At 38.4% G+C, this 11,200-nt stretch overlaps 1 protein-coding gene across 1 annotated transcript in view; it reads left to right on the forward strand.

Moving 5' to 3' along the window:
* ush2a (Usher syndrome 2A (autosomal recessive, mild)) overlaps positions 1 to 11,200 on the forward strand; it is a 328,621-nt gene that overhangs the window by 202,865 nt on the left and 114,556 nt on the right. Inside the window, 5 exon segments of the mRNA XM_055171788.2 lie at positions 676 to 839; positions 921 to 1,130; positions 6,943 to 7,145; positions 9,415 to 9,527; positions 11,124 to 11,200. The exon segment at positions 11,124 to 11,200 is cut by the window's right edge and continues 122 nt beyond it. Coding sequence (XP_055027763.2) covers positions 676 to 839; positions 921 to 1,130; positions 6,943 to 7,145; positions 9,415 to 9,527; positions 11,124 to 11,200 — 767 coding nt within the window.

Here is an 11,200-nt window from a genome sequence, read left to right on the forward strand (position 1 = left end):
GTCCGACCTCCTCACTTACTTTCTTCCAAGCAAGATCCTTTTTATTCCTGTTTCTATAAAAGCACGAAGGTGTGTCATACAGCTCTGAGTGTCCACATACAGCAACAATGATTTTGTCCTCCATTGTTGTTTTGTATTTCTGCCTCCACTCGCTAATTGTAATCATATCACTACTAGAGCAAGCTTCTGCTTGGTCAAAGCGGCACGAATATCTGCCAAAGTTCATATTTTTTAACTCACGCGAATCACGCTCATCAAACCGTGCACTGTGTCATTCCCAGGATTGGCATAATTTGTGCAGCCTCATTCGCGCAAATCGCACAGCAGGATGTCTATCGCGTCTTTGCATCGACTTAACATGTAAATCACGCTTGACGCTTCATTCGCGTCTGGTGTGAACGCACCATTAGATTGGTTGTTTTTGCCTATATTATAGTGAGCATATACAATTATTTCTTAGTCTCTTTATTAGAATACAAGAGAAAAGAAAGGACATTTGTAAGAGAGGTCAAACTAAATACTGACTTTTGCCAAAAGAGAAACCATTTTGTTTTAAAAAGCATGCTTTTTACTTTTTCTGTGTACATATTTCTGTTGTAATTGCAACAAACATTAACATAATAATTTATCAGAAAATGTCCAGGCAGCGTCCTGAATGTTGTTAACGTGTTGCAGATACACTTGGTATGAGTACAAGCTTCTGGTTCACAATGACGTAGGCCACTCTTCAGGAGACGTCACCACAGGGGTCACACTGGCCGGGCAACCCCTCATCCCCACCAACGCATCCATCCAAGTTCTGAATCATACTGCAATCCTGGTTAACTGGTCCACTCCCAGTAAGAATCCTCTTTTTTTAAGCTTATGCTGGCCCTTGACCAAAAATAGGTTTTCAAATCTTGGTATCATTCTGTTTCCAGCTGTGCACAATTTGCAAGGAAGGGTGGAGGTCTACATCCTTACGGTGCACGGGCCTCAGCACATGCAGACTCTTTCACTTGACCCTAATGTGACATCCGTGGTGATCTCTGACCTGCAGCCCAGCACAGAGTACAACCTTTCCTTGACTGTGTCCAACGGAGCTCACAACATCACCAGCCCTGAGGTCACCTGCACTACCTCAGATGGAGGTAAATGTGCCTTGTGGATGTTTAATGTGTTTTGGGTTGTTTTTTACTAATATTAGCATGCAATAATATTAAAGCATGAATGCCAAACTCTCTTACTTGAAATCACTACAATAAAAAAGTATAGACTGTATGTCACTCTAGAAATATTTGTTAAGATGAATTGAGAGTGAAAGTAAAAATGAAACTAAAAAGGTATTAGATTATATTTAATATCTAGTTGGATTCAGTGGAAATGTGAAGTTTAGTAGACCACAACAATCTCTGTATGTTTCACTGGCAAAGTGGATGGCTGGAATTTGGATTGAAGATATTGGCTAATTATGGTTTTTCTGTCAACACTTCAAATGTTCCTGTGATTTCTGTCAGCCTGCCTCTTTCGTATCATCCCAGCAGACCCTGCTCACAGAGATAAAAACCAGCTGAGGAAAAGAACCGATTGATTAAATATTTTCCCTTCGTACTTTAAAGGCAAACCTCACAGGTTTCGGAAAAATTTGCCTTTTCCAAAATTTTGATATCTTGACCTCTGTGATGTGATCAATAGTCATTAAACTGTCCTCTCATAGTTAATGTACTGATGCTGTGCTGATAGCAGGAAACATGTGAAGGAAATCTCACAGTTCTTCATCATAACACACACATGCACATATACATGAGCTATTCAGTTTTATTGAAATCTAGCTGGACAATGAAAGCAACTGGGATCCTGGAATTCATTCCCACCTATCAGTGTAATAAAAAGTGCATTAATGCATTAGAAAGTCATTTCGTCCTAAAGAAATGTTACGGGTTATTTAACAAAGAGGTTTCGGTGGTATCTTCATTATTTTACAGCCTAAAAGACAGCTTATTTAAACCACAGTTGAACTTAAAGGGACACTTCACTTTTTTTGAAAATATGCTCATTTTTCAGATCCCCTATAGTTAAACATTTTATTTTTACAGTTTTGGAATCCATTCAGCTGATCTCCGGGTCTGGCTGTACCACTTTTAGCATAGCTTAGCATAATCCATTGAATCTGATTAGACCATTTAGCATCGCGCAAAAAAAAACTCCAGTGTTTTAATATTTTCGCAACTTTTAATTTTCCGTTGGTCTTAGTACACGATGTAACTACAGAGTCAAGTTTAAATAGGAAAAATATCGTAACTCTTTGGTTATATTTGAGCGTGATGCTAATGGTCTAATCAGATTCAATGGATTATGCTAAGCTATGCTAAAAGTGGTTTTGCCAGACCCGGAGATCAGCTAAATGGATTCCAATACGGGACAAATTATATGTTTAACTCTAAGGGACCTGGAAATAAAAATGAGCATATTTTAAAAAAAATGTGGAGTGTCCCTTTAAAGATTTTGAAGCATGGTACTATATAAGGGGCGGTTCACAGTAATTATGATTGTTGATATTTTGACTTTACATACACGCTATTGATCCGAACCACAGTAGATCACAGAAAGCTTCTTTAAAATAACACTGCAACACTAATGCAAACCAAGCTTTTTCCTAAACAAAAAATAAAATAAAAAACATACTTTTTGGCTCCTAACACAATCACTTATTGTCATTTTTGTAGCTTGACAGGTTGTTTCTCTTACTTTTGTTTTTGTTGAAAATAGCGATATACTGTAAGAAAATGATAATGCAATTTCAATGAAATATTCCTTTAACTTATTTCGCCGCCAGACTTTTTTTTTTTTTTTTTTGAAAAGTTGCCCTCCACCATTTTTTGTAATTTTCACAAAATGCATTCCAGAAAAATAATTATTTTAAAAATATATAAACATACAAATATATCAAATGAATAAACAGACCCTGCTTTCAAACAAACAATGAACAAACCAAAAACGTTTCATCCTATCTATATTTTTTCTTTGCTTATAAACTCTTAAATATGGGTATTTTTCTTTAAAAAAAAATTGGCAAAAGCTGAAATAATTGCATTTTTGTGAAGGAATTTTGTTAGAGATCAGATTCAGAACAATTATCAAAATAATTGTTTAAAATTAGTAAAAAAAAATTGCTTCTGTTATTTTATAAATTGGGTAAGTGGATAATGGATAATCTAGTGGATAATCTCAGTATTACAGATTAACATAAAACCTCATCAGGAACATATTTTTTCTGCAAATGTTTTCTCTTAATTGACGAGATAACTCATCAATGGCGGGAAATAAGGTTTACAGTCACTAAACCCTTAGTAATCTCTTAAGTGAGAGTACCGTACGTCTGCTTTAAATGTATAACAAAAAAAAGTCAAATCTGATCCCTGTCCTCATTGACCCTGTGGATCTTCTGAAGATCAGGCTTTTTTTAGGCTTTGAGCAAAAGCAATAGCACTCATATCTTTGGAGGAAATGTAAGTGTCAGGACCCCCGCTCTGTATCCAATTCATTCCCAGCCCGTCTTGTCAACCAATGGCTCGTTCAAAGCCGTTGCCGAAGTATTTGATCTTTCAGTCGTCATTAGCACTACACTCATGTCTTTCTCATGTCTCCATTTCCCAAACTAACTTCACTCGCCTCAGAAAGAAATGTTAGAAATGATTCCTTTGTCATTCTTAAGTTGTCACAATAGCTGTTTACTAGAGTCACATCAAACTGAAAAATAGGTTTTCTTTTGTAAGTTAGTGCGATTTGTCACGGGAAAGAGAGAGCGTTAATGGAACCGAGTGGGGAGAAGATGACGAAATAGTGCAAGCTGTAGAAAGAATCCCCAGACTGGACCAGTTAACCCCCCCTGCCCCGGTGAAGCACTCCAGTCCCCGCACGCTTCTATAGGACTGATTCAATTTGCCCACAAACCATCTGTGGGAACCCCCAGAAGCGAGCGAGACGGAGAGAGAGAGTCATGCTCAGCTTTTCCTCATTCTCCCTGCTCTCCCTGACGTATCTGTCAGCGTTCCCTGATGTATATATAAAATTATGTTATTTATACACATGAGTGCGTCCAGAAACGTACATCAAGCAAGTATAAATATATGTCGTGTGTGTTGCTCTATTTTTAGTGGTTATCGTTTAACTAGAAACAGTAAGTGAACTTTATTTATATACTTTTATGTCATTTTATTATGCTACTAACACAGTAGTTTACTTTAAAAAAGAATTGAAAATCAACTTTAATAGGAGCATCAAACTGTACCCGTTGCTCAGCTGGTGAGCACTGTGTTAAAGGGGACATTTCATAAGACATATTTAAGATGTAAAATAAATCTTTGGTGTACATATGTGAAGTTTTAGCTGAAAATACCCCACAGATCATTTAAATGTAAAAAAAATGTGTAGGTGTGAGCAAAATGTGCTGTTTTTGCGTGTGTCCTTTTAAATCATTCCCCGCCAGCGTTTAAAAAAAAAGTTGCGAGCCAGCGCCAGCATTTTTTATGATTTTCCCAAAAGTTTAATGCCTTTCAGAAAATGTTCTTCTTTAAATATATAAACATAGAATATATCAAATGAAAGAACAGACCTTTTGCTTTCAAAGAAAAATTTTTTCATCCTACCTTCATTTGTTCTCTTTTTATCACCTCTCAAATATGGGTAGGTTTCTTCAAAAATAAGATAATTGGATTTTTGTGAAGGACTTCTGATGGAGTTTAAACTGTTTGACCTAAGGGGTTGCTTCCGGGTTTTCTAAGTTGGGTAAGAGCGCCACCTGGTGGATAATAGCGGAAATACAAATTGCCTGACAAACTCGTCATTGGCAGGGAAGCATTTTCTCTAAACTCATAAACTCGTCAATTGGGGGGAAAGAGTTAAATACAAATGAATGAACTGATTAAAGGGGCCATGGCATGAAAATCTGACTTTTTTCCATGTTTAAGTGCTATGACTTGGTCCCCATTGCTTCTATCAACCTAGAAAATGTGAAAAAGATCAACCCAGTAAGTTAGTTTTGGTCAACCATTCTTTACAAGCACATGAAAAAATAGGACATTGAAATTTGGCTCTCCTTATGATGTCATAAGGAGCTCTTATTATAATAATACCACCCCTTAATCTGCCCTATCCAACCACAACACTGCCATTTAGTGCAGAGAAAAGCACAATTGAGTTTTAATTGCAACAAACCACCATCATTGTGATCAGTGTTTGAATTTCATCAGCTCATTTGCATGGACACACCCAAAACGGCACATTTTTGCACACACATACAAAGTGGCAATTTTAACATGTTATAATTAATTATTTATATGGTATTTTGAGCTAAACCTTCACATATGTGCTCTGGGGACAGTAAAGATTGATTTGACATCTTAAAAAAGTCTTGTGTCATGGCCCCTTTAAATACAAACACTGATCACCATGATGGTGGTTTGTTGAAATTGATACTCAATTGTGCTGTCAATTATTTTTTCTTTCTTACTCTCTCTGCACTAAATGGCAGTGCTGTGGTTGGATAGTGCAGATTAAGAGGCAGTATTATTGTAATAAGATCCCCTGTTGACATCACAAGGGGAGCCAAATTTCAATGGCCTATTTTGCTTGCAGAGAAGTGTTTACCAAAACAAAGTTACTGGGTTGAACTTTTTCACATTTTCAAGGTTAATAGAAGCACTGGGGACCCAAGTATAGCACTTAGGCCCCATTTACACGACAACGCTCGAGGGCGAAAACGTAAAAATATTTTATCAGATGTGCCTTTCGTTTACACGACGACAGCTTTTTTGGGGGCTCAAAAACGCAAAAAGGTGAAACGAGTGGAAATCTTAAAAACGCTCTACCGTGGCGTTCCCGTTTAAAGGTTAAAAACGCAAAAACTGCTCACGGTGGCTCTCGTCGCGTACGTGTTTACGTCACAGGCATGTGCCAGTTCACAACAAACATGTCGGATTTTTCCATACGTCGGACCTTCAAGTTGCCATAGCAGCTCTGATAAATATACAAGAGTCTTCCCAGCAGTTGTACGAAATATTTACAGCTACCAATACTGATCAGAGAAGGTGCATTAATTACCTCCATCAAATTGTTGCACCCATTCGTCGGAGGCAAACCAGACTGCTTTGGACGAGACTTGGGAGAATAAAGAAGAAGGTTGTACACAGGTGCGCAGACTTGGTGTTGTTGCGTGTCAGTGCTTCACATTGCCACCTAGCCACCTGGAGTGCATACTACATCGAATATCACACACGTTAACCCCCAAAATGCTCGTATAAACGCAGAATAAAAAGTGATAACGCAACACCACTTTTGCGTTTTTTATTCAGATCGTTTTCCTTGTAAACGTAGCCTTAAACATAGAAAAACTCATATTGTTATGATATATCCCCTTTAACAGCGCAAAGGTTGTAGTAAACTTTAGGACAAATGCCTCAGTGTTTTTCGTTCTCTGTCTTTATAATGGTCTTTTTCTAGGGCACATAAGAAAGTGCTGCCCAAAGCTGTTTTACTGTTAAGGAAAGAATATGCTCTGTTTGTGGTACTACTAGCATGATTTTGGCCTTGCAATAAAAAGAATTCAAAAACACAAAGATGCAAATTCACAGCAAATGGAGCTCAGGGATGTGACCCTCTTAAGCCATCTGCCCTTTAAAATCACCCATTGGACCTGACCATTCACAGCCAGGCTCTCCGTTTTTCCTGTAGGTCCCAATTTTGTGGATGATGCTGCAAAAGTCTGACATTGTATTACGAGCAGCCTTTGCGAAGCCTTCCTCGAGCGTGATGTCTCTCCGTGTTAGGGCAGAGGTTAAAGCAACAAATCTTGTGAACTGAGCTCTTCAAAAGTGCCGGGGTTATGTCAATATGACTGTGTGTGTTTTTATGTAGGCCACGATCCGCTGAGTGATTTAGTGTGGCTTTCTCTCTGTGCTGCAGAACCTGAGGGGGTTTTTCCTCCAGAGGTGGTGACCCTCAACAGCACAGCGGTTAGGGTGATATGGGCGGCTCCTCTTGTTCCTAATGGAGCCATCACAGAGTACTTGGTTTATCTGGATGGTCGTCTCTACAGTTCTAGTAGTAATGAATCTGGATCGCTGGAAGTTGTGGGACTCTTGCCGTTGACTGTTCACAACATTCAGGTCTGTCCTTCTGCGTCTAAACATCCCATATGTTTCTTAGTGTAAAGTCATTTTAGAGAATTGTTTCTGAACATATTGTAAATGTTAGAAATGTATTACTGAAACACATTACAAAGACTTTGAACTGTGTAGTACTGAATTGTTGAGTTCCACCGTTTTTCAATATTTTCTATGTTCTTACGCAACTTAGACGAATTGATACATACCTCTCTTTTTTCAGAGAGTGCCCTTAATCTTTGTGCAGTGCGTTGTGAATGTGTTAGCATTTAGCCTAGCTCCATTCATTCCTTAGAATCCAAACAGGGAAGAATTTAGAAGCCACCAAACACTTCCATCTTTTCCCTATTTAAAGGCTGTTACATGAGTAGTTACACGACTAAGTATGGTGGCACAAAATAAAACGTGGCGATTTTTTAAGCGGATAAAAAATGAGAACTATATTGTATGGCGGAAGAGCACTTAGTTTGCAGCACTTCGACCTGGGCGTGCAGTAACATCATAACTCCTGACTACTCCCCCTCTCGCTCAAACTTCCGTCAATATTACTGCGCACGAAGTCAAAGTGCTGCTAACTAAGTGCTCTTCTGCCATATAATATAGTTGAAATTTTATATCCGCTTAATTGCTTCTAAATCATCCCTGTTTGGATCCTAAAGAATGAATGGGGCTAGGCTAAATGCTAACACATTCGTGCTGTAAAAAATGAAGTGTGAGATAGGTATGTATTGATTTGTCCAAGTTGAGGTAAAAACATATTAAAATATTGAAAAACTGTGGTGTATTCCTGAAACAGGGTAATTTGGGCGGGGCTTTCACGGTGGCTTGATGACACACTGGAGCCACCAAGTATGGCCCCGCCCCTAAGAACACATTAAATATCAGACTTTACACACTCTACACATTGTTTTTAGCACATATTTTTGTGTTATGCTATTAAACACAATATGTGTCATTTTTCTATTAAAATTAAACATAAGTTGTGTTAAAAGTAACACAAAAAATGTGTTGTTCCAATAACAACACTGAGATGTGTGTATTCTGGGACAACACATTTAGTGTGTTGTCCCAGAACTAACACTGATTATGTTGTTTTTATCACATCCGTTCTAAGAGTGCACAGACCTTAAAATATAGGATTCAAAATGGGGTCAATGGTCAGAGACCACTATGGAGATAAGTGATTAAAAATCTGACGTTTTAGTTGCACAGCTTACAAGTAAAATGTAAAACTTTTATAACTTAATTTACGTTTTTGTTTTGTCTTTTTATTTACACAAAAACAGCGTTTTGAGAGTCATGTTTTTGAAAACGACCATATTATTTTCTCAATGTAAATAAAAAAAATGTGAATCTGTGAAAATGCGGCTTATACATATTACTAGTTTAGAGATCGTATAACAACTATTGGCTTGGCATGTATAATACTGCATTTTAGTCACTTTCACAGATTTGTTCTTATGCAAAAAACGCAAAAGAAATTTTTTTCATTTTTAGCACATTTCTGTCGTATAAACGCCCCGTAAAAAGAACTTTAAAAGAAAAAGAAGATAAAAGTAGATAAAAAGTTATGGATGATAATAACTAACCGTGGGTTCACACCAGCTGCGTTTGAGGTGTACAAATTTGCGTGTACCGCGCCTACTTTTGCCGCTTGAACAGTATGAGTTCACTTACTTCATTCATGTGTGTAATTCTATTTATCGAGATATTCACGTGGAAATTCGCGTCATGGGAGGGGCTTCTGCGACTCCGCTTGCTTCCTGTAATCACGCCAGTAATAGAGCAAGCTCCTGATTGGTTAATGCGGCGCGTTTTTCTGCCAAAGTTAAAAATTTTCAACTTTCGCGTTTGCCACGGCAACGCTCAATTCGCGTCTTTCGCTCAAACTAGACGCGGGAATGAGGCGAAATCGCAGCTACCGCGCTGCGCTTAACGCCCCATTCACGCCGTGAGACCTCCAGACGCACATCAACGCATCTTTACATTGACTTAACATTGAAAACAGTGTTTTTTTTTGTAATTTTTTACAATGTTTTCACTCAAATTGTTATACTGATAATATAATTTGCAATGAAAAATATGAGTGTTACTGTAGCTCAGGTAGAAATGCAAAGGTCATCGGGTCTGACAAAATATACCTTGCTGTGGATAAAAGCATCTGCTAAATGCATAAATGCAAATGTAACACTGGCCAGTGGTCTCAGACCTTAGTTCCCCATTTCATGTTTTGGATTTAACCTGTGCGTTTGGTCTCTCGTGTTTACTGTAGGTGGAAGTCTGTACTGTGTATGCGTGTGTTAAGAGTAACAACACTCAGGTGACCACAGTGGAGGACACACCTGCTGACATCAGCACCCCTCAGATTCAAGTGCTCAGCTCCAGGTGAGTCACATTTGTTTGTTATTTACCATTTTCTACATAAAATCATCTTACATAATGTAAAGAACATTCTGTGTGAATACTGTATATCCTATCCTTGATCCTATCTTTAAAATTAAGTAGGATCATGTCAAAGATTGAAATCAAACTTGATTTTGAGACTTTTACACAGAGAGTGTCACACTTAGTTGCATATTATTGAGTTTTTTCTCTACTGTAAGACTGCATTAGATCAGATAGGGTCATAATCCTCAGTTAGAAAACAATTGTGCTCCATAATGAGTAAAACAAAAGATGCCACAGTATAAAACACTACAAGCATGGTAAATGGCGCCCTTTACCAGAATAAGCCATACAGTAATTTACACATTTCCTGTTGTCCTCCACCCGAATGTCATATCAGCAGTCTGCTGTACTTTTCTCCCAATAGAATACTAACTACTGATCGATTGGCCCGACATGACTGGCCGTGGCCTGCACATGCCCCAAACAGTTCATTTATTTGCCACGCTAGATTTGCTCGAGTGGAATTTAATCAATAGCTAATTCATTAATTCTGTCTCTGGTGCCGTGTGGGGGCAGGGAGGAGGAATCGCCGACTGGCTTAAGCTTTGATTGAAATATGACAAGCGTCCCGACCGATGGCTTACCCAGCGCTGCCACCCAATATGAAATCCGGCTATTTCTTTCCATGAGGGATTAACAGAGGACAGCAATGACACCCTTTGTGATATAATACTAATGCATTTGTTATAGCGAAACAGCTTCGCCGTCCCCCCACCCCCTCCAGGAGGAAATAATCATGAATAATATTTTGTGTTGTGATGGCACACGGTAATCTCCAAACGCTGAAAAGAGAAGGCCTTGTTGCATTTCATGAATTTCTAATCAGATAGTGAGATCTGTCAGAGTCATCAGAGGTCTTTCACTATCAATTAGCTTTCTCATCAGAGAGAGGTCCCTCGCAAACCGTAATTATGTCATTCCTGAAGTCTTGCATGTGTGACTTGAGATTTGCACAACACAGGAGAGATGGGCAAAAAGCAAAGGGATCCGAAATGTGGAGCGAGGACTGAACTGAAAAAAATTTAAAACACAAGCACATTTCCATAAGGTTATGCCTACAGTTAAGAAAGATATAAAGCTCTTTTGGCTTTGTATTTTTTTAAGAAAAAGTAAGAGTTTTTTTTTTACACTTTTGGGTTCTTTGAAAGGTGGTCACCATCCACCACCATAGGAGCCAGAGTTGTATATAAGAGTCGTGAACAAAACTTGGAAATCTTCCGTGAAAAATTCCTCCTGTGTGATGAGTGGAGAAGAAAAATCAATACAAGAAGTACATCGGAAAAAGAAAAACTGACACGTATCATAACTCATATTGCACCGCTGTAGTATTTGGCTCCAGTATATCAAGTTGTAGAAGTGCTATATAACGAGGTGATTAGCACCATTTTTCTATTATATGTGAAGTTTAACCCTTTACTCTGACAGAATAAAAACATAGTTGAACTTAAGCTGGATAATGACAAACTACAGCATCTCTGTAAGGTGTATATATAAAGGTTATGTCAGCGCTGTGTTTATGTGTATGTGTGTTAGATCGGTAAGGCTGGAATGGACTGCACCCGGTCAGCCCAACGGCATTCTGGGAGGATATGACGTGTGGCGAAGGACTC

The sequence above is a fragment of the Misgurnus anguillicaudatus genome, chromosome 7 (genome assembly GCF_027580225.2).
Source record: "Misgurnus anguillicaudatus chromosome 7, ASM2758022v2, whole genome shotgun sequence".
Lineage (NCBI taxonomy): Eukaryota > Metazoa > Chordata > Actinopteri > Cypriniformes > Cobitidae > Misgurnus > Misgurnus anguillicaudatus.